Source organism: Amblyomma americanum, chromosome 1 (genome assembly GCF_052857255.1).
Source record: "Amblyomma americanum isolate KBUSLIRL-KWMA chromosome 1, ASM5285725v1, whole genome shotgun sequence".
Taxonomy (NCBI): domain Eukaryota; kingdom Metazoa; phylum Arthropoda; class Arachnida; order Ixodida; family Ixodidae; genus Amblyomma; species Amblyomma americanum.
The window spans coordinates 135,960,569-135,983,888 of NC_135497.1; the positions used below are offsets into that span (position 1 = coordinate 135,960,569).

General features: G+C 43.6%; 1 protein-coding gene across 5 annotated transcripts in view; it reads right to left on the minus strand.

Annotated features, from left to right (window-relative positions):
* The window catches only part of Nsun2 (tRNA (cytosine(34)-C(5))-methyltransferase Nsun2), an 89,835-nt gene extending 66,754 nt beyond the window's left edge, over window positions 1–23,081 (minus strand). For all 5 annotated transcript variants that reach the window (XM_077647000.1, XM_077646997.1, XM_077646998.1 and 2 more), the window contains exons 1-6: window positions 22,874–23,081; window positions 14,450–14,524; window positions 11,021–11,115; window positions 7,952–8,056; window positions 2,635–2,740; window positions 1,181–1,252 (exon numbers count right to left, since the gene is read on the minus strand). In XM_077647000.1, coding sequence (XP_077503126.1) covers window positions 1,181–1,252; window positions 2,635–2,740; window positions 7,952–8,056; window positions 11,021–11,115; window positions 14,450–14,524; window positions 22,874–22,936 — 516 coding nt within the window. In that variant the 5' untranslated portion in view covers window positions 22,937–23,081. The remainder of the gene's footprint in view (window positions 1–1,180; window positions 1,253–2,634; window positions 2,741–7,951; window positions 8,057–11,020; window positions 11,116–14,449; window positions 14,525–22,873) is intronic.
* Between the last annotated feature and the right edge of the window lie 239 nt (window positions 23,082–23,320).

The following is a 23,320-nucleotide window of genomic DNA, read 5'->3' on the forward strand; positions in this document are numbered from 1 at the left end:
AGGTGTTAAGCATGAGACTAGCTTCACAGCTGATGGGTGTGCTGACAGCACTGACCCTTCCAGTTTTTTTTTACCAAGCTTTGCAAATCAATAAACACGATAAATGTGGTGTGCTGTCTTTGAGCACGGGCAGGACACCCCATCCAGAGCCGATTTTGGGCAAGATAGCGTGAGCTGCGGGTTAGCCTGGCTGGTTGTATTGACACTCTTGACAGCCTTCCCCGTGCTACCTCAGATGGCGCAGCAGGCGGCATGATCACCCCTATGATTGTCATCGTACTTCCGTCTGCCTCTGCGCTGTACATCTGCCAGCCAGGCGACTGCCACTTTCATGTACATGCTTTGGTGTGCACTTTGTTATGCACTCCACATAACCACTTGAGCCCATACAAGTCGGCTATGATATTTTATTACGCTCAGAGTGCGGCAAAATTTGCTTCGTTATATTGAAGCTAAAAGCATAAGGACATGAAGTTATGAAAACTAAAATACTTTGTTACATCAAGAATTTTGCTACAGTGAAGTTCATTAGATCGAGGTTTAACTGTAATGCTGTAAATGTAGGACTCCTTGTTGCAGTTTTCAGGCTCATCCCTCAATTTAAAGTACATACAACTTTGTGAATGTGAACGCGAATTAAGAAATAAAACATTGGGCACAGTAGAGCAACTAAAACATTGGAAAAAGATATTCATCAAAATAATACTTGAACAATTACTAGCTACAAGACTAATGCACTTCTAGTTTCACATTTTTGTGGTAAATAATTTATATCCTGACATCAAGAAAAACAGGAATCCTTATACACCATGAATATGACAACGGTGTTTTTTCAAGCCTCTAAATCGGCATATGCACTGCACTTGCTCAAGGATGGAAGTAAAAACCAAACAAAAAAATTATGGCAATTTTCAGTGTACAATAGTTAATCATGCAACACATTTTAATTATTACAAAACTCGGCTGAGGTAAAAGCAAGAACTGTATTATTCTATTTTCAGGCAGCAGAAGGAATATAACAAAATTTTATGATGCTACTTTTTAACACTGAAGAGTAATCTTGATATCTCAGCTCAATTTTCTGTGTCCCCAGTTCAACTACACCTTTTCATGAAATGTAACACCTGCAGTTTATGCTTCTCTCTCTATAACTCAAGGTTCCACGGAAATGGGAACTGACCTTGTGGTGGGGCTGAACATCAAGTAGAAGAGGTGGAATCATGCTAACTGCTTCTTGTCGTGTTATGTTACCCTAATAAAAAGGAAAGAGGAATTTATAAAAACTACATGAGGAACACAATGAATGCAAAAACAGCGCACCTCTGCAATTCAAGGTCACTGCCACTGCCACATCACCATACCCTTAACAACTGTTTTATAATAAGCTACTGCAATGAGTAGCCGCACATACAGAATAAAAATGAATGCCTCAAGCACCTTAGCAGTTTATCAAATTTCAATACATAAAAACAGTGAAACAGTGCCCTCCACAAGTAGTGTCACATTGAGGTGAGTAAATAGATAGAAATGTTCAAAGGGTTGCCATTACGAAGCTAGTGATATGAGTGGCAGTGAAAGCATAAAGGAGCTGCTTGCTAAAACCTTACAAAGCATAGAACTTCAGCCAGGACAGCCACCTGGAGCCTGGTGAAACTTTTAGCATGTAGGTAAGCCCAACATAACCAAACATATTCAAGCCACCTGTGACCTGCAGCAAAAGGCAGACATACTAGTACCACAGATGAACATCAAGGGTTTCAAAGGTAGAACTGGCTCTGGAGCTTTACATAAGAAAGATACAACCTTTTTACATAAGAAAGATACAACCTTATATCTAATAAATGTGTGGTAAAAGAGCTGCTATGTAATACATAATTATCACTCACTAATTGCCACGTGGAAAGGCTATACAGAGTAATTCAATTACAACGATAACAGATATAATGATACATCGCTTATAACGATCAAATTCGTTAGATTTATCAATTCTCCTATTGGCCCTATGTAAAAATAAACAGCATATAACGATACAATTAACTACAAAATAACTGATACAACAACAGCAACCTGGCTGCCCAGAAGGTGCTTACCACCAAAATTTGTGTGAAAGTTTGATAAAAAATAAAATTCTTCGAAGCGAATGACTTAAAAACTCCCCAAACAGACCGACGTGGCGAAATCTATGAGGGAGCATTGCCTACAGCCTTGGGAACCAAGGGCTATCATCGTCACAATCGCTGGAGGGAGGAGCTTGACTGACCGCCGCCGCCCAATGCTGTCTCCCACAAACATAGCTTCCGCCCATTTGTGCATTCGTGAACTGGGTAAAAATGGCGGCGGCAAAGTGCAAGGCGATATTACTGACTACCCCACCCCATCTTTTGTTGTTGAGATGGTTGAGAATTTACTTTTTTTTAAGGCCTCAGCTTTTCTTGACGATTCGCCCGTTTCGGTTCCCCATTTCGCATTGACCTCAGCGCAGGCCTTGGCAGCATGCCAAGATGCTGTACCCCGATAACATTGCAGTGTGAGCTTTGGACAGCTCGCTCGGCGAACTTGGCAGAGTGCCAAGATGCCAAGACAGGAAGAAAAAAAAGGTGGGTCACAAGAACATTAAAAACTTTGCATACTCACAGTGTCTGTTTCTGATATCAGGAAACTGTGAAGCCGTGCATATGCCTCAGATTTCCTAATCATGATGCGAGACAAGTCTAGCTGCCATGCCAGTTCATCAGGATACCTATGTGCATTTAATAACAGTTATGACTAATAGAATACAGCACAATAAAAGGAAGACATCCATCACACGTATCCTCTAGAAATACCAAATGTTGAAAAATGTTTAGCTTTCTTGGTGAATCACAACATTGCATGCATCAAGGACTGAATCCTAAAATGGTAACTTTTAGCTGTACCACCTCTTTTATGTGAAAGAACATCCAGTACAGTGCCTTGCTACAGTAACATGTTCCCTTGATGTAAACATGCTTGAGCTGGTATGATTGAAGAACATAGTAGGCTTGCCGTTTACAAATGAACATGCCAAAAATGCTGAGCTTGCTGCAATAGTATTGAAAGCATCAGCCTTATACACAGTGCTAACTTGGGAAAGTTAACACTCACAGAAAAGCAAATGCTTGACTGTTTCAAAAGAACTTGCCACTCTGATCTCAAAATGACTTTAAAAAGAAGTTTACCCAACTAAACATATTTCGCCATGTCCAGTTTCGTTGCTGTAGTCATTCAGTGCATGCTGAAAGCAATATGCCCAAAAATAACCATTCCAGAGCACGGCCCTTGGTTAAGGATAGTATCAAGAGCAACAATTTCAGGACCATTCTCAATGCACAAAAGAACAAACACAAGTACAAGTGCACAAATATGAACTATGCAATATATTGCCACAGTGTAAGCCATTTACTGGCGTCACCATGCGGCGGGACAGCACCCGCTGGTCTTCTTTGTCTTCCCCGGCTCGTGCGTTCGTTCGCCGAGTGTGTCTGCCTGGCTAGTGCTGGTGTGCCCTTCTGCCCTTTCTGCCGGCTTTCAGTGACAATATAAAATTAGTTTGCTTTAACTCTTTCCTTACCGCACCAGAGGCCATCGGTCATATCTGACCGACATTTTAAACCTACAGCCAAAAATTGTAGGCAGCACTCCTAGACAAGCTGCACCATCTAGTTTGCTTCTATAATGCCAACTATTTGGTTTCAGTTTTGTTTTTAATTTCTTAATGCAAGGAGGCGACATGAAATGAAACTTTGATGCTGGTCAGGCATCATGGTATCCATTTCGCTGCGCACTCCTCAAAGGCGAAAGGCTACACTGAGCACTTTAGTTCATTCTGATGCAGTCTTCTTTTTTTTAATGCGAGAGCATTACTTGGCTCCTTCAGCAAAAACCCAGCTGCTGCCTGAAAGCCCCTCCTGGATCAATAGGCCATCACAAGGCAGGGGTAGATGGAGAAAGAGAAAGGCAAGTCCACTTTGGAGGTAAATGGAAACAGGTTTGCAGGCACCCCTCCTCCTCCCTGCAGTGGCTATACAATACCCCCTCAGCTGGATAACAAAGCAGACAGCTTTCAAGATGTGGGAGCTGGACCCCTCCCTCCTGCATGCTAGGCGGGAAGGGGGGGGGGGTTCAGCGTCCCAACAGGATGTCCACAATCATATCGGAAGTTGAATCACTCGTGTCTACATCATCAGGGGAAGCAGCAAACTGGCGCCGGAGGTGGCAGTTCACTGCTGACAAAGTACGAGAGCAACGCAACACAGCAACATATGCAAAGTGAGCTGCTGCAGTGACAGTGAAACGTTCACCCCCACCCCCCAAGCCCCCGACAACAACTCAGCGACAAGCATAAATGTTTTTGCATTTACACACCGTAAGAATTCCTTAGGTACCCCATAATTTTTAGAGCAGCAGTGGTGAGTTAGACAATGATGTGGAATGATCGAGCATCAGTTCACATAGCTAGACTTCGTCTTAGGTGCCCGGGACATCAGCGCGTGCTCGCTCATGTTTCGTTTTACCATTCACATTGTATTTTATGTAGTGCACTTGATTTTTGAATGATGAGAGTGGTTTTATTTGGTGCTTTACAGTCTTGACAACATACTGCCAAGATATTTTACCGAATACATCAGCAGAATTTAGATTATGATGATGTTTAGGAAAGCCACGTCCCCTTTTCACCCCTAGAACTCTTTCACTACCAGACGAAAAAATGAGAAATCCAAGATCTGCTATAAAAAAACAAGAACTCAGAAAAAGTGTAATGTGCAGCACATTCCAGATTTATCTCCACTTCACATCCTCACGCGACAGCTTTGTCTAGTGCCACAGCAGTCATATTCCTCAACTCTTCAAGAAATGCCACAGAATGTCCAATGTACGTATTATGTATGCAATAAGGGAGTAATTACTCATTGAGATCCACCTGAGCGCAGCCAAACGGCTACAAAGGAAAGCCATACAGCTTTCTCAGAAACTTCGTAGTTAAAGAAAAATTCGACCTGGTCCGGGGTTCGAACCCGGGACCACCGCTTCATCGCAGCAGTCGCTCTACCAACTGAGCTAACCAGGACGGCAAGCTTATGGTAGCGCGAGAGCGAATTGATCAATAACTCAAAGTGGGAATAGTGTTGGTCAAATATTTAAGGGAAACCCCAAGGTGGAGTAGATTTGCAATAAGGGAGTAATTACTCATTGAATTCGCTCTCGCCCTACCATAAGCTTGCCGTCCTGGTTAGCTCAGTTGGTAGAGCAACTGCTACGGTGAAGCAATGATCCCGGGTTCAAACCCCGGACCAGGATGAATTTTTCTTTAACTACGAAGTTTATGAGAAAGCTGTATAGCTTTCCTTTGTAGCCATTTGCTACGCTCGGATGGATGTCAATGAGTAATTACTCCCTTATTACAAACCTACTCCACCTTGGGGGTTCCCCCTAAAGATTTGACCAACACTATTATGTATGCAGCTGAGAATGACAAGAATGGCAGCTAAGTACATGTGCGACATTTTGTATATTTCGTTTTTTTAATCAACTTCTAGCTCAGTGCAGCAGCTTATTCTTGTTTTGCTTGTGTTGTTTTTGTGTTACCAGCATTTGTAACCATTAATTTTTCTATAAGTTTTGCACACCCGACTCTGGCGCTTTTTTTTTGCTGTTCAAAAGTAGTATAACCAATGCGCTACGGTTCGATGCCTTACAATGCGCAGTGCATTTGGCACTTGAAGAAATAATTTTCACTTGAAAACACGCAAAATCAGCCATTTTTTTTTTGCGGTAAGGAAAGAGTTAAGCGCAGGCCAAGGCAAAGTGCAAACACAGACAAATGCAACATTTTTGTTTTAAAATGTGGGACAATAATAGGTGTCCTCGATTTGGCTGCACTTCCTGCATTAGTTCACGAAAGTGCCATGGCAGTGCAGTGCCAGTTCTTGTGGCACACGTGTATACAGACACTAGTGTTCTCGGTGCAGCGGCCAAATCAAGTGCAAATGTGCAGAAACATTTGTCTGCTGCGGCTGCGGGGTTTTTCGCGTGGTTTGACATATGCGCGAGATTGTGCTAGTTGTATAAAATGCTGTGCATTTGTTCAGAGTGGTGCATCTCATGGAGCAGCCATGAAACGTTAATTCCGAAAGTGATAAAGAATTTGACATCAACCTTTCCATTTCGCTATGCAAATTAGTGGCACGGGTCGATTGTTACCGAGTCAACGAGTACTTTGAAGAGGCAACAAAGGAAATACTTGTATTTTGAATTCAAGAGGTTATCCAGAGTGTCACTCGAGACAAACTTTCACAGTTTGTACGTGTTGTTCAGGCTGTTGCCATTTGTGGGGACCTGCCCTGCAGCCCCGAGTTTGCTTTCCCGCGAGGCACCGTGCAGCGGCAGTCTCACCTCGAGGCTGAGCGCATTCCCTTGTCAGTTACATTAACTGGCAAGAGAGGGCGCCAGCATCGCTGCGCGGGAGACTGCCAAAGCCCGCGCGCGGGAGAGGGGGCTTCGGCTGGGATCGTCGGCGCGACCGGACGTGCCGCTCGCGGCTCCGCTCTTCGCCGGCGGGGCGAGGAAACGACGGGGAGACAGGCTCCCGTACTCGTCCCGTCCGGCCTTCGGAGTATTTATCCCTTGCCCACGCGCGGGCGAACATTTGCTCGGAACCTTGCTGGTGAGTCGGACGACCCTGATTCATTAGCGTACGTTGTTGCTAGCTGGCGTTATTGTTGCTGTAGCAATAAATGCCCGCTTGTGTCAGTCAGTGTGTCGTTCCTTTGTTCCCTCAGAACAACGCCCGCCGTGGTCGGCGAGCGCTCGGTAGCGTACGCGATCACGGGGTGGGGTTCGGGCGGCTTTGAACCATGTCAGCCACGATTGAGTGGGGAGAACGTATTTATCTCCCCAATTCAACCCCACACATTCTATCCGAAAAGTGCCTGCAGTTGTCCACCAATTACAGCAGAAAAGATTTTTATGGGTTTATGGGGGTTTAACGTCCCAAAGCGACTCAGGCTATGAGAGACGCCGTAGTGAAGGGCTCCGAAAATTTCGACCGCCTGGGGTTCTTTAACGTGCATTGAGATCGCACAGCACAAGGGCCTCTAGAATTTTTCCTCCAAAATTCGACCACCGCGGCCGGGATCGAACCCGCATCTTTCAGGCCAGCAGCCGAGCGCCATAACCACTCAGCCACTGTGGCGGCTACAGCAGAAAAGAGTTGCCTGGTAACTTGGACTTATTTAAACTCCACAACTCTCGTTCACTGTCCATGGACAGTGTCAGCGGAGTGATTGACTGGCAAGCGAAGGCGTGGGGTGACTGGAGGCCTCAAAGGCAGTCAGTGCGATACGATGTCGCAATGAGTCGCTGCAAACGTTGCGATCACACACGCATTAAAAAAAATCTCACCTTCAGTCTCTAATATTTTTGCTTCATCGTGCTGTGTGTAATATTTTTCATACTAAGAGAAATGGTGCAAAGCAACGCGCAAGGCTGGAGAGAAAGGTGAGAACCCATACTCAGTAAAGTATACACATGCATGCACATTGTCATTTCAGCTGCTTGGCGACGGCATGGTGCAGATGCCACGTCTAGCATGGGTATGCGGCCATCTCAACATCGGTCACTAAAACTATGACTGAAACAAGCATGGCCACGAAGCCATCTGCTATGAAGTGCGCCAAGCACCTTGCACTGCTTGCACGAGAAAAGAACTCGCAGGGAGGCTAGTGCACAATAACTCGTGCAGCACGATGTCAAATCGAGTGACGAAGTGCAGGTGGTGCTAGCTGCACTGGCAAATCGAGTGCAAGAGTGCTGCACCGCCTGAACTGGTGCAAAAAGTGCAGCCAAATTGAGTGGGCCTAATGCTGTAAAGCTTGAAATGCATATGAAACATATCTCGTTAAAGGCAGAGTCCCCAAGAAACAATGTTACTTACCATGTCAGGTTGGATGGTTTGCCAACTTTTTCTTCATCTCCTCCCACATTTAGGAGGTCTGCGAAGTACTGACTTTTAATTATTTTCAACAAGTGTTTCGATTCCCTGCAACAAACAGGCATATAGTTAAATGGTTTAATATAAAAGTAACGGTGTAATCCATGCAATGCACAGACTACCCCAATGCAAGAACGCATGTGTGCTGACCCGTGTTCTTAGGTCACAACAACACAGTCTGCGCATTAAATTTTTAGAGGAGAGTCAAAATGGTCCTTCCATCTGGAGCACCGGGTGAAATCTGGGGTGACTGCGACTAGCAGGAGTGTAGGCAACAAGCGCATGCAAATAGCATATCCCGTGCGTGGACAGGTGCAGAGCACCGTCACAGAACGCGCACAAGCACGCGGGGTGGCGGGAGGCACTGGCCATAGAACGGTGCCGTGAGGCAAGGGATGAAGAAGGCAGTGAAAGAAATGAGGACACTAGCTTTGCCACATGCATTATAGAGACATTTAGCACAGCGCGTTCCACTGGCACTACCATATCACGTGCCTCCAGTGCTCACTCACTGGTTGGTCAAGATATGTCAGGTGTGATGCACTCAGCTCACCAGCAAGTGGCACCATAGGACACCCTCATGGCGATTCTGATTTGCCTTGATGAGTGGACCGAGCTCGCGGCATGTGGCGCCATCTGGCACCCCAAAGGTACAGTAGAACCCCTCTACAGTAAAGTGACTCGGACCAGCAAAAAGATTTACTATACCAGGGCCTTTACTATGTCAGATGTTGGTGATGGCATGGCTCTAAGGATGCTCTCTTGTAATTAACTGCCTATTTACTAAATACAGTGTTGGTTTATAAAAGAAACATTCACAAATACCTTCCATCCTGTTCTCATTGTCCCTTTATGTGATAATTATTTATATTCAGTTATCACATTTCATGATTTCAAGTTTTTGATTTTGTTTACATCTTGAGGAAGTACCACGTTTGCACAAATACAATGCGGCCAGCAATATAATTTGAGCTTGATTTCATGTGAAAACCAGTCTTGTGTGAACATGGCGCCATTTTCCTCAGCCTCAGCGTCGTTTAAGAGGCAGTAGTTAAACGCATGACACAGCTGAGAAGCAGCAGTACCGCTCACACAGTGTCGCCGCGCCTTCGTTTCTTATTGCCGCTTCGCTGTGCTTCGCGCTGCTGTGCTACGAATGTTTTCCCTTCCCTACTCTTCACTGCATTTTTACTGCATTTCCTTTCTCAGCGACCCGTGCCTCCTTCTTTCTGCATTTACACCAGCTTTACTTTTCCTTCCGCCCCGAGCGCTTTGCCTCAAAGGACTTGAATTGGCTTCTCACAGCTTCCGAGTGTGGCGGTGAAGCTCTCTCAAATAGCAGCATTCTACCTGCGCGGAATGATGGCATGCCGCATGCTTTGCCATAAAGCCCCAAAGACATGAATTTGGCTTCTCCTCGCAGCTTCAGAGCGTGGTGGTGAAGCTTTGTCATCGCTGCACAGGAGGTACGTCGCCACGGCCAGACGCTCTTTAAAAGACTATAGCCGTTTTTTTTTTCATAATCTTTACTACAACAGAAAAAAAATGTACAGTCATCTATGGGAGGCGAAATGGGACTGCAGTTTCACTTTACTATATCCGAGTTTACTATAGCAGGGTTCTACTGCATATGGCTGTTGCTAGGTGCCTAGTGTTTTCAGTACAACAATCTCCTTTGTGATGCCGTCCATATCTCCTTTTGCAGCATTATTATTGTGGGTGATAATTTAAAACCCCACGTAGTTCGTGCAGCTCAAATTGACACTATTCTTAGCTAACACTTACAAGAAACAGGAAACGAATAACGAGAATATCTGAACCTCGTTCAAGCACGCCTTTGTGCACTTGAACAGTCCTAGGTCCTAGAGGATGGGCCTGCATAGGCGGACGGATGGAAATAGGAAGGACAAATTTTGCAGACAAAGGGAGGTGCAAATGCAGCCGTTAAATGTATTCCTGCTTTAGAAGGGATAACTATGCTATCAATCTAGGTAACATACATGAGGTGAAATCCAGGGTTTGATGGAAACCCGGCTGGTCGGGTATGTTCGTGGCGAAAATTCAAGCACCGACCAATTGTTTAAAAAATTACGTTTCGGCCCCAGCTTACGAAGGCCTTGTTCACAATCTTTCTTAGTGATGATCAGTTGGCTATAAGCCTCAGGAAGTGTGATGAAATCCAGGAAACAAGGCCTCCGAAAGCCGGGGCCGAAACATAATTTTTTACACGATTGGTCGGCGCTTCAAGAATTTCCACCACAACATACATGAGAAAAACAAGAGAAACGAAAAATGTTCGTTTTTGCATTTCTGCAAAGACCAGCAGATATGAAGAAAATATCTTTTTCTAAAACATACTATGAAAGTATTCTACCTTTTTTTTTCGTAAACTTGGAATGAATGAGTCACAATCATTGGCAAGCTTACAAACTCTTCCCAGAATACAAATTCAACTTCCACAAAAGCACATAATACATGAGTAGCATTTGTTACCAACACATACACATTTCTCGAGTAAAAATATATATTACTTCTGGCACCTGAAATTTTGTTATCAGAGATGTTTCATTTTCTGTAAACACACAAAAAGTAGATGCAACAACAAGAAGCAATCAGTACTACAAATTTAATCAGCACATGACTGCAACAGCAGAACAGCCAACCACACAATCAGAGGAAAGGCATATATAAAACAGGAAGAGAAGAATATTTACAGACAACTCAAAGTCAGAGATAAAATTTATCATCTGACATAGTGTAGGCTAAATTTGCATTACTGAATAATGTGTAAACGGTGACCGAAAGCTGGCACCAAGAAATCAAACCAGCACTACAGCCACTGCTGCACACAAGCTTAATGTTCAATGACTGGACAGCCATATTTCAACAAAAAGACATCTCTTTTACTTGATGATTTAGTGGGACAATTTTTCTCAGAAGGCAGTAAGATTTAAGTATTGTGCAGAATTGTATGCTGCATGCAAAATGCTCCAAGTAAAAAATGTTGCTTACGGAAGAAACCCAGTAATTCTGAATGCCACAGGCAACCCACGACGAAGTGCAGACATGAACTCCTCCCACTCTTCTTCTGGTACAATTTGTTGGGCCTGGTAAAACAATACAAAAATCACTACTGCAATGTGGTTACATTAGCTTGTGTCTCTCGGCAGAAGTGAAGAGGATTAAAATGGAGCTTGAAAACTGCTGCACGAGAAACTGAATGCATGCACTGACACTAAGCAGATGTCTCTTGAAAACAAAATTCAGCAGTCAACTTTGTCAGCATCAACTGCCAATTTTGAAATAAGGTTAAACTTCATGGTAAAACACCAATCAATACTTACTGTTTATTTCTGCTACCAGAGTGACACTAAATTTAATGCCAGAGCTACATGGCTGAAAAGCATGTGCATCATAGAGTGAAAAGTCTAAATAAAATCCTTTCATCGGCATGAAAAACATCTAAAGAAAATAAAAATATTTGTGGCCTATCTCATCACCAAGTGTACGAGTCCACATGAAATGCTTTGTACGAGTAAAACTGCCATTACAACATTTGAGGATGGGTCATTGATGACGCTAGCTGCTCTCTTTGAATTAGTTGTATGTATGTTGTATGCCTGGTTGTATGTGGGTTTATGGCGACACTCAACCAGTTTTCTGCATTCAGCTGCAGAAAGCTGCTGTTGTCGAACGGTCGAGAACTTCTCTGTTCTGGCATCAAACACAACCACTCCCAGCACACTTAAAGTACTGCCATATGTATTCAGTGTACCAAGTTAGTCTCTGACAAGTGGCGTACAATGGCGCAGAAAACAAAACTATAACCTAGCGACAACCTTTGAAGAATGCCACCTTTCCATCTCTCCTCGCACCAAATCTGCCCTTTTACACTCCTGGTGCTTCTTCCCATTAGTGGAAATGAAGTGGGCTAAGTGTCAGCACTTGAAGAAAAAAATCACAAAAAACCACCACAACTTGGTTCGCAGTGGCAAAGGATAGAGAACAAAAGATGAGATGTTGCTGGTTTAGTTTTTTTCAGGCGCTTCAAGGTGAATTCACATGACAGACCATCAGCCCGCAGGACCATGCGTCTCATGAAGTCCTACTTTTTCTACACAAGGTCTGTGCCTGGCCCGCGTACAGAGAAAGGTCGTGCGCATGGCTAATCAGCTTATCGGCACTCCTCCAACCTTTACCTTCGCAGGTGGCGGTAAGCGCATTAGGCATGCACGTGGTCTTTCGTCATACCAAATTTACCAACATGCGAACCTCCCAGAGCATAAGTGGGATGTCACATGATGCCTGGTCATGATTTTTCAGCTGCATATGAGGGCACTGGAAACTTTTGTAATTGTAACAGGCCACTGCCAATGCGACACCATATATAAGTGATACGAAAAGTGTGATGTTCTGGCTTCCACGAAGGTTCAGTGGCAGTTCCATTGCTGCCATCGGCTCGCGGCCCTCTTGTTCAATGCAGAATGCAACAAGAACAACACAACCAATTTTTAAAGCCACACTTCCCCTTCCCTTTTAGATCACTGCCCGAAGACTAAACTCCTATACAATATTCTTAGTTTTTTTTTAAGCGACCGGTTTCCTTTCACAAGGATAGCTTTTCCGTTTTAATTGTGCGTTAATCACTAGAACATGAGCTGCTCATGCTAACAAAATGGCCACGATAAAACTCTATGCCACTTTTGACTGCTCAGGGACATCACATATCTCAGTGGAAAAAAATATGAAGAATTAATCCATAGAAAATAATATTTTCGAAAAAAACTAAAGATTCTGTTCTCAGATAAAAAAAGAAAAAGTCTGCCAAGTTTGGAAGAAATAAAAACCAAGAAATCAACATTAATAATGAGTTTTCCAGCTTTTTAACAATCCCCGTTTTTCACATGGCCACACAGCACGTGTGCCTCTCTCCTACTTTACCCTGCCCCATGCTTTATTCACTGTGTTCTGCAGCAAAAACCAGCAGCACAAACACACATAGCACTGCTGTGCACACCACAGTTCTCATGTTTTGTTTGTATCTAACCTGCTCTCTGCATAGCAGATGAATCTCCGCATGCTCCCCAGAGAGTGCCACACCTTGTGAAAAGGGGAAAATAGTGCCTTTTTTCTTTTTAGGCAACCCTTGTTTGAATACAGAAATGAAGGGTCAATGTAGCCACAAAAACCTGTTTACCGTGCAGTCAACATTTACAATCGCAGCTGAACGCATTATTAATGCGATAGCCCTTAGTTTGTCAACTCATAAAAATTTCCGGCTTCTCGATCCCTATTCCCCTGATTCATTGAGAGAGGTCACATGACCTTGTGACATCATCGTAACCTGCCCACCATGGCAGGTAGAGATTAAGCTGACGATTGGACAAGAGGTCACGTGACCTTGTGACATCATCGCAACATGCCCACAGTGGCACGTTGAAAATCTGGTGAAAATCTCAAGACCCTCAAAATTTGGAAGTTGATCCACTCCCAAATATTCCAAAAGGTCCCCCAAAATTTTGGAAGTAGGCTCTCCCCAGAAAATGGATTAAGGTGGACTAGTAGGGATTAGTGGGTCAGATTAGTATAATCCCATATGATAATCCAATAGAAGGTACTTGAACATTCTAAAAGACGTTGACTCATGCATACTGTATAAGGGCAATGGAACCAGTTCCAATTGGAGTTTTGGCAGGAAAATCACAAGAACATTAGACACTTATTGTAGACACCACAGCAGACAACCCAGATGCTACCCCATTCTCTTCTTTAAGAATGTGGTTAAGAAGGCCCCCAAGTTTTATTAGTGGCTAAGTTTTATTATTCTGTTGTGTATCCTGTAGTTACTGAGCACAGGATGTTCATTTTGACTGACTTACCCTACCCACACCACTAAACTATTGCATTCCTCTCCCCGAAAAACTTCAGGTGAAGTTATACACCTTTACATTTAAGCAGAAAATTTACAGATGCCAAAATGACTTGCGAGAGCACTGCAGGTCATACACATCATTCTCTACACATATCATGAGACTACCTGGCGTTCATTAAAATGCACTGACATCGCACAGCACACGGAGGTTTTTGCATTTAGCGTACATCGAAATGCAGCTGTCTCAGCCAGGATCGAACCCGAGACCTTGGAACCAGCAGCCGAATGCCAAAGCAATTGAGCCACTGCGGTGGGTACAATTTTTACACTCAAGTAGCAACTCCTGCTTGACCAAGGCTGAGCTATGTAGTGACAAAAAAAAACTTAAATAAGTTCTATGAGTAGACAATGATGTCCTTGCTTGAGGTCATGTCAATGCCAGCATATAGCAGTATTTTCATTCACTGTATGCTTATAAAAAGCATGCAATAATAAAAACAGCTGCATTAGCAAAAGCCTGATGTCGACAGTATGAATATATAAAAACTATGCAAAGAAAAGATTCTCACCTTGTAGTACTTCTCGAAGGCTTCATTGCTCCTGTCAATCTCGGTGTACAAAGGAGGCCCACCATTTTCACTGACCTTTTTAAGAAAAACAATTCATTTATAATGACCACCAATAAAAGTAATCACTAGAGACTGGACTTTTAGCCTGTAAATAAATGTGTTTTAGGAGTAAAAAATTAGCACCTAGAACCATATTTTAGGCTTCTAGTGGCCAACAAGCACTATAAATCTCAACAAAAATGCACTTATTTCGTGTAGAAATGTTTTCTGAAACTAAAGCTGTGGCACAAAACCATATGGTATATTAAAATGCGAGACTCGCTCTGACCATATAAACAGGCTGCACACTGCATGAACGTATTGTACAGCCACATGCCTGCATACATCAAAAACAACAGAACATTTTGCACAGTGCAGAAACACTGAAGCACAAATAAAATTCTTAAACTGTAAAATGATCAGTGCAAATCCATAGCTTTTTTTTGTGTGTTTCACGCTGTAAAATTACCCACAACCATCAACAAAACTCTTCCTATCATCAACAGGCAGCCGATACTGGATAAAATAAGTGGTATTATGCAATGCCAAGCTTCAGACAAAAATTGGGAGGACATGGGCGTTACAGAAGAATGGAAGAAAACTTGCACCCTAAGTTAAAAACACAAAAAAAATGAAAATTGGTTTTCAGGAAAGAAAATTACGCAGTAACTGTTTCACATATCTCGGTGGCCACCCGAACTGCACCATAAGGGTAGGGATAAAGGAGGGAGTGAAAGAAGAAAGGAAGGAAGAGGTGCTGTAGTGGAGGTCTCCAGAATAATTTCAACCACCTGGCGATCTTTAATGTGCACTGACATCGCACAGCACACAGGCACCTTTTGCGTTTCACCTCCAAAAAAACGCAGCCGCCACAGTTGGGTTCACACCCAGGTACTCCGGCTTAGTAGACGAGCACCCTAACCACTGAGCCACCGCGGCGGGTAAACAACAGAAGCCCAGAAGCCCTAAACAAAATTGAATCCGAATTCTCACCTGCCGTACAACCAGGTTCACACCTAAGCAACAATCAGGTTCTAGGACTGTATCATTGTTGCTTTTAGCCTCCTTAAGTACGAAAATAATTACACAGTATTGTCAAATTCGAAGTAGTTTGCTGCACCATCTACACATGTTCTAGGACACTTGTATTTGGTGAACAACAGCTTCACTTTGAGCATAAAAAACAAAAACAATTCTTAAAAATTTTGACATCAGCTTTGCCTGTAAATACTTAAATGCTAGTTCTACTGTCCTGAGTTCAGTGCACTGAGCTCAGAAAGATCCCATCAATCCTTGAAATTTTATTCATGTAACTGTGTCAGCTCTGCATAAACTAGCACGACTGTTGCAAAGAGGTTATTCATTAAGTTCAATTTTCAGCTATCAACTGAAAAGCTAACACCTCCTGTGCCCTTTTCTGTGAACTAATTTTTAGAGCTGTCCCTGCACAGGCCTGCTAATAGTGCAAACTATCTCTGCTTTTGTGCCCCACAATCATTAAATTGCATTTTTAAGTCAGTACTCAGAATAATCAAGTTTCTAGTACCCCAACTATCAGATTCAACCTGTGTCAGTTTAAAAAAAAAACTTTTTTCTTGATGCAAGTTAACCACATTGTTGCCAGCTAACAAGCACTCTTTTAGCTCAAGTGGGCAGAAAGTACAATCTGCTTCTTAATTATTAAATATAAAACATACGCACTTCTTTCAAGCATTTTAAGTTTTTTACACCTACTACACAAAAATACAGTAAATTATCAAAACTGCAGAACATTCTCAATCATGCAAAACATACTATACAATAGGTGTTCAAGCCAAAACCAGCGCCTTATGCAAAGGTGTCCGTGCCTTCACGTCCTTTGCAAGGATAGGAACTAGCCCCATACCGCTATTGGCAGTTCAGCACTGCCAGTAAAATACTAAAAGGAGTTTACATTAGTGAGCTTAAAGCTTGCTATAGACAAAGCTCATGTTGAAATTACTGCAAAAATTAGGAAATGGGTCCAAAATTGTATCACTATTTTTGAGGAAAGAAGCTTTTTTGATTTAAAAAAATGCTGGACGTCAACATATATCAGTGGAGTGTGGTTTTTTTCATGCATCAGGAGCCAAGATACTAAAAAGTTTGCCCCTAACAATACAAAAAAAAAATTAGAAGAAAAAATTTCCCCATGTATATGGCCATGGTTCTAGGGTACTGAGGCCTTGCCAAACATTATAGGATGCCTTTTGCCTCAGCTATCCAGGCAGGACATTTACACAACCCTGTGTGTACATGTAAACAGAATTTGATTCCACTGAATTAATGAATGAAAAGTAGTGTCTTTTTGTCCATCACAGCTGCAAGTAAGCACCCGATGACTAAGTTTTCGGGCACTATCCCATTTGGGCATGGGCAATTTGTTATTGCACACATCAAACGACTCTGATGTTCCTAGTAGGTGTTTTCTGGCACTTTAAAGCCTCTTGGCAAGGCTTTCAAGGGATGCAGTATTGACACAAAGGAGTGCAAGATCTCATTGGAGGCTGCTTTAACACAGGGCCAGCTCAAGACTTCATTACAGAACAGCATCTGTCACCTGGGAACTGTTGAGATGGCCTTTAAGGTGGGCCCACACTGGCGAGTCACAAACGACGTGCAACCGATTTCAGGCAATTAGTTACGGTTTCCAAAGCACTAGGAAAATGGGGGAGTGTAGCAAATCGATTTAAACCTGTTGCGCAACCTCTGCGACACCCAATGTGAACCCGCCTTTACACAAGAAAAGCAATGTTGGCTGACTAATACCCCTGTCACACGGGCACTAGTAAGGCTTTAGTAATTAAGGTCCTTTGCCCCAAAGGCGCGTGACACGCATCTACACGGCAAAGCATCGAGACCTTTGCGATAAAGTTCCGTAGCAATAAAGGCGGCCGTCAGCGGCCTTAAAGTTGCTTAAAGGAGCAACCCAGATGGCAGCGCCAGCTAGCGAGCTCAAAGAATAAAAAATTGACGCAATTTTTAGTTTTGAAACTGTAAGAAATATCTAATTTATCTTATTCAATGGTTAATTTTGTGTTACAGTGCACTTAACCGTAGAGGAGGCTATGACTAAAGACATCCACACTGCTAAGAAAGAACTTCAACGCTTTTCAGCAGCCGCATCGACACACACGTGCTTGCGCATCTCGCTTTGCTGTTTTTTCTTCGTTTGCTCTTTGTTGTGTGCGTGTTTTAAGTATGCTTGTGTGCACAAAGACACAAGCAACAAAGCACGCTTCTCGAACACAACGAAAAAAAAAAGACACTGTTTCAAAATATCCGTTTCTCACCGTCAGAACGCTCGTTTATTATCGTGATAGCTACTTTTTCCAACATAAACGAATGCACTCTTAGCTGAAGTGCTACCGTCTGCTTTAATTTCATAATGTTACTAGCGCCGCTTCACACACAGCAATGACTTTTGGCCTCCACGGAGGCCGCGTTCTAGCTCCTTTGGATTTGCCGTGTAGCAGCGTCGCTGCTCCTTTTCGGTTTACCTCCTTTAGTGCAATAAGACAACTTTACGGCAAAGGCCGAGAAGAAGTCCCGTGTGACAGGGGTATAAGAGAGAGGCTGTGGTGTTTTTGGCACTTTTTTTTCTGTTCCTCTATTGCTTGTGAGTTTATAGCAGGTTCTAGGCAGGACACACGCAAAAGCAAAAAAAATTTGAGGGCACCGCACAGGACTCAAACTGGCGCTTTTTGCAGTGGTAATCTGTTGTGCCACAGCATCAATGAGCTGAACTGCCTTTAATCCTGTCAATATCCACAGCCATTAAGTGCCAGCTGTCTGTCACTGGGTGGTGTTGCTGCTGTAAGCAGGAGGCGGAGATTTAGTGCAGAAAAATTTGGTGATATGGTTTATGACTCTTGACGTGATTGCAAAATCTGAGGTATATACAGTCAAGCATTCATTTTAAAAAAAACTATGCAAAAATAGGAGACAGAAAGACCAGAAAAAAAAACACACAGCGCAGGCTCCAACAATTCGAGGAAATGACCCACAGACGTCACCAGCTGCATGACAGAAGCTGACTTCACCGCATTTTTCATATTGTTGCTGATGGCCACAAGAGGTGGACAGCTAGCAGCAATTGGTAGGGGACTTCCTTAAGAGCCACATGGACAAGATAATGGAGCCAGAACCATTTTTGGTACACAGTTCAAAACAATATCTTGTTACTCTTGTGAAGAACATAACATTTGCCACCCCGGCCTTCTCGATGGATTTAGAGGATTTAACTGTTCTATTCCCCATGAAGCACTGCTTGCAACCATCAGGCAACAAGTTGAATACGGTGAGGTCAGCTTTTGTTACATGTCTATGGATCATTTCCTTGAACTGTTGGAGTCTGCGCAATGTTTCTTTTTTTGTCTTCCTGTCCTCGTATTTTCACAAAGTTTTTGAAAATAAATGCTTTGCACCAACTAGCCCGCCAAAAAAACACTGCTACAGTTAAAGAGGCCCAGAAACACATTTTCAGTGCATTGTTTTGCCTGTTGGTTGCATAGAATTAGTTATAGTGATGCTATTAGCATCGGTCATACCGCGTTTACTGTGGTTTTTAATATTTTAATTAGCTCGCAAAAACTAATTCGTGGCGTTGATGGTGTCACCATACAGTGGCGGTTTTTAGCAGCAGATATGACATCACTTAGTGCGAGCTTGATGATGGGACAAGCAGTAAATATACTGCAAATTGGGTTAATAACTAGAGATACATTTTGTCAAGTTTTTGTGTTTTATATTACATTAACAAAACCAACTTGTTTGCCCTAGATAAAAGCACTGTAAATCAAGTAAAACAAAAACACGCCACCAGAGGCACTGGCTACTTTTTGCATCGAAGGACTTTGCGCCTCTCTGTAAACGTCCTACGACCTGGCACTAAACACTTATGCCTACTCTCTATGTATCTGAGAGCGGCTTTGCAGAATCAATCCGATCGAGCCATTGCCCTCTATAGACACTCATTTCGGTTCCAAGGAAGGATGCGTTTGTTTCACATTTAGCAGGCAGTGCGCATCGTCAGCTTGTGGAGAATCACCGGGCGGTGGCGCCAGATGGCGCCACGTTCCCGTCAACAGTGCGCACTCCTTGCTCGCCGTGGCCAACCAGCGCACTAGGAGCGACGGGCGATGGTTGGCGGTAAGCAGTAGCGGTACGCGCTATGCTAAATGTATCTGATATCTTGCACAGGCTGTCACACTGTCGCAGTATCTCGCGCTCGAGTTCGGATCCATAAGTAAGGGAACGTCACTGATCAGTGTTCCCTTCTGCGCCGTCGAAGTGACGGTGAAGCATCGCTGGGTCAGCTGGGCGTTCATATGGTAGTTGTAACCATACAAACGGCGCTGCCAGCCTTGGCATGAACGAATTACAGAGAACAGGAAACCATGGAGTGCAAACTTCTGCCACGTGCTAAGATAGACTGTTTTGATTGCTCGCCCTGAGTGTCGTCACTGGGAGAGTGAAATGGGAATGGGAAGCTGTGCGAAAATCGAGCCGAGGGCAGCATTTTGTTTGCTTGTATTTTTAAATTTCTTCATTGAATAACTCCCATTCCTATGCATCGATTCTCGTAATTCCTTTTGAGTCAGCATCTGTGTGACATACAGAATCCATCTGAAGCGTAACCAGCATCCGTTCAAGCGGTGTTTTGCAGCCCCTTAAAGGCGTGCAAGTACCTTGGTATGTGGATAAATGATGGAGACTACATGTGAGCTCAGTGAAAGGAAGTACTGAAGAAAACAAAACATAAACGCAGCTTTCATGAAACGCTGAACTCTGCGGGAATACGATAAACATGACATGATTCGCTGTAACTGGAAAGCTGCAATGGTGCTGGGCTTGACATTCCCAAATGCTGTTATATACCTGGGATCTGGCACAAATGCAGAAGACAGGTAGCAGACTTGCCCTTGGCATGCATGCTTAATGAAGCAATTCAAGGTGATATGGGGCAGCCCATGCTTGAAGTCCAGGAAACAAAATGGGAAGCAAATGGAGAAGTCACATGAGGCAAAAGCTTCAGGTATTCACACTACTAGTGCTGATGCTGCATGGAGGCGCAAAACTCTATGGACCACCAGTAAATACAGATGTGAAGATGAAGGACAAGATAAGTTTGCAACAAAATGTGCAAGATACCAAAAACATTCACAGGTGAAAAATAAAGCCATACATCAGTAATCCAAATTTGAAGGGGACCGAGAATTTGTTTCAATTATGTGGAATTCGAATTAAGGGGAACCGTTTTTAATACACACTGATGTTGATGGGACATGAATGCCAGTTTGAATAAATCAATAGTTTGAATTGCGAGTTGTACTATATTGTAACGTACAATCAGAAAAAAAAAGTGCGGGATGCGGATGTCCGGAAAAAAATTTATTTCGGCGCAATCATGTGAGCCAGTCATCTAAAATGTTTGACGGTATGAGGGAATATGCATGCCCTACCCGCTGGTACTAACACCAGACGACTTGGTCGCAAGGCAGTACTAGAAAAAAAAACATATCCCCAAGAACACGCATCTCGTAAGGAAGTGGAGGAAGAAAAGCTTCTTTATTTAAACATTTTAGATTGGACACATTCAGTGGGCAGATAACTTCATAAAGCTGTTCGCTGGGGCTGCCCTCAAACCCTGGCTGACCAGCCACTTGAGGTGTGGACATATTCAGTCGGCAGATAATTTCATAAAGCCGTTGGCCGGGGCAGCCCTCAAACCCTGGTTGACGAACCACTTGAGATGGTCGGGGTCAGAGTCGGACAGTGCTGGCCTCCCACTGGTCCATAGCTGGGTTGGGAATGAGGGGTATATGGAGGTTGCTTTGGCAAACCTAAAACTATGTGGTAATATGCGGCTGGGTTCTCGCCGCAGTGAAGGCATTCCATTGTGAAGTCAGTGGGGTACCACTCGTGGAGGAGTTGTGGTGTGATAAGTGTGCTTGTTTGTAGTCTGCGGAGTGTGTGTGCCCATAAACTTTTGCTGCCAATAGTACAACACGCAAAAAGGGAAATCTTTAACTCCATAGAAGTAATTTATTTTCTGAGGCATGGTATTGGAGGACGAAACATTACCAGTAAAAATTTGGCACCAGATGATAGCTGCTGTTTCTGTGGTGGTATATATAACAATTCCCAAACCAATTCCATGCCATTTCTGAATTTCCTGCCCTTCTTCATTAGCTGAAGTGATGCCACACCCCATGTTAGCTCTTGGTTACTAGCTGAAGACTAGGGTATTGCATTGCTTCAGCTAATGGCGAAGGCTGCGAAATTAAAAAATGGCACTGATTCTGGAAGAAATCGTTATGTTATGACAACCCTGCACTCAAGCAAGAAATGATATTCTTATAGAAGAAATGATATTCTTATCAAGTGTGAGACACTCCAACACTCGGTACACAGGGCCACCCTAGAGATCTGGAATGTTTTGGGATCTGAGTGAACACTCAAAACAGCCATCGACTTTCAGGGAGAGGAAATAGGCAAACGGGCATTAGAGTAGTGGCTGAATCCACATGGGTAGTTAAGACAGGAGGCAAATTAGCATAATAGGCAAGATGAAACACATAAAAGTTACTTATTAGCTAGATGACAACTTTCACCACATAAAAGGCTGCAACTAAACACCTACTGATCTTCTGCACTAGTCGCACTTGAAAATACGCATCCTCTGGCACTGCCAAACTTTTGAGCGCATGTGCGGGTACTGGTGTTTTTGAACGCACACGACAGTGCGACTGACTCTGGGCTATGTTCGCAGAGGTTGCCATGCGTGCAGTTCCAAATGGAATAAAACGCGCATTCCATTTAAACGCGACACCTTTGTTGCTAAGAGCAGTCACCGCCATACATGCACTTTGGTTACCACTGCTAGCCACAATCAAAACCGTATTCAAACAGAAAGCTGCAGACTGAAAAGGAAGCATTTTTGACATCGAAGCGAACAAACGGGTGTTTATAGGCACCGACGTAAGAAATTCGATCGCAAATGATAAAACCTTTTATTAAATCTTCATTCACAGCTACGCACCAAAAGCACACAATCAAAAAGATACGCAGTTGCCTAAAATTGTCTCCAGCAATCACAGATGAACGCACACAATGGACACCGCAGAGCTGCTGCTATCACAATAACACGATTTTCGGTAGCCCACGTGAGCCTTGGCTATTCAAACATCTCGGTGTCATTGTTTGACAGCATCACGTCCTGCCAGGCAGTTTGCAACAAACAGCTAGCAGTGCATGATCTACGATCCATGACAGTGCGCAAGATGACAAAATACCACGCGGTAGCTCGCAAGCGATGTAGCAAAAAGTCGCCCTCTAAGAACGAAAAAAAAAAAATGAGCGCACCTTTTGTGGCTTTGCAGCTCTCGGCGCCTTTCCTTGCCTCTTTCTTTGTCGCTTTCTGCCCATCGCGGCAAGAACCTCTCTCGAAATCTACCAAATTACGTAGGACTACAGACAGCTACCACATGCGGTTGAAAACATTCAACGTTACACCATGTGCACCGACATATCTGAAGCCACGCAGACTCCAGATGTTCCCCGAATTCTTGCCTACGTTAGGGTGGCTGGAATGAAAAGGTGTGAAGATCGCGGCGCTTTCCCTCGGCCGCGCATGACACCTCTGTGCACCGATACCGCCAGGGGGAATGCGGCGCTGCTACTAGCAGCGTGGTAAGCTCAGCCGCTCAGCCTCGTCGGCCTTGCACGCGCCGTAGCAGTTAGTTGAGAGATAACGGACGCCAACCAATATTTTTAACTTTACCCAACGTCAGTTTTCCCTCAACTATCTTA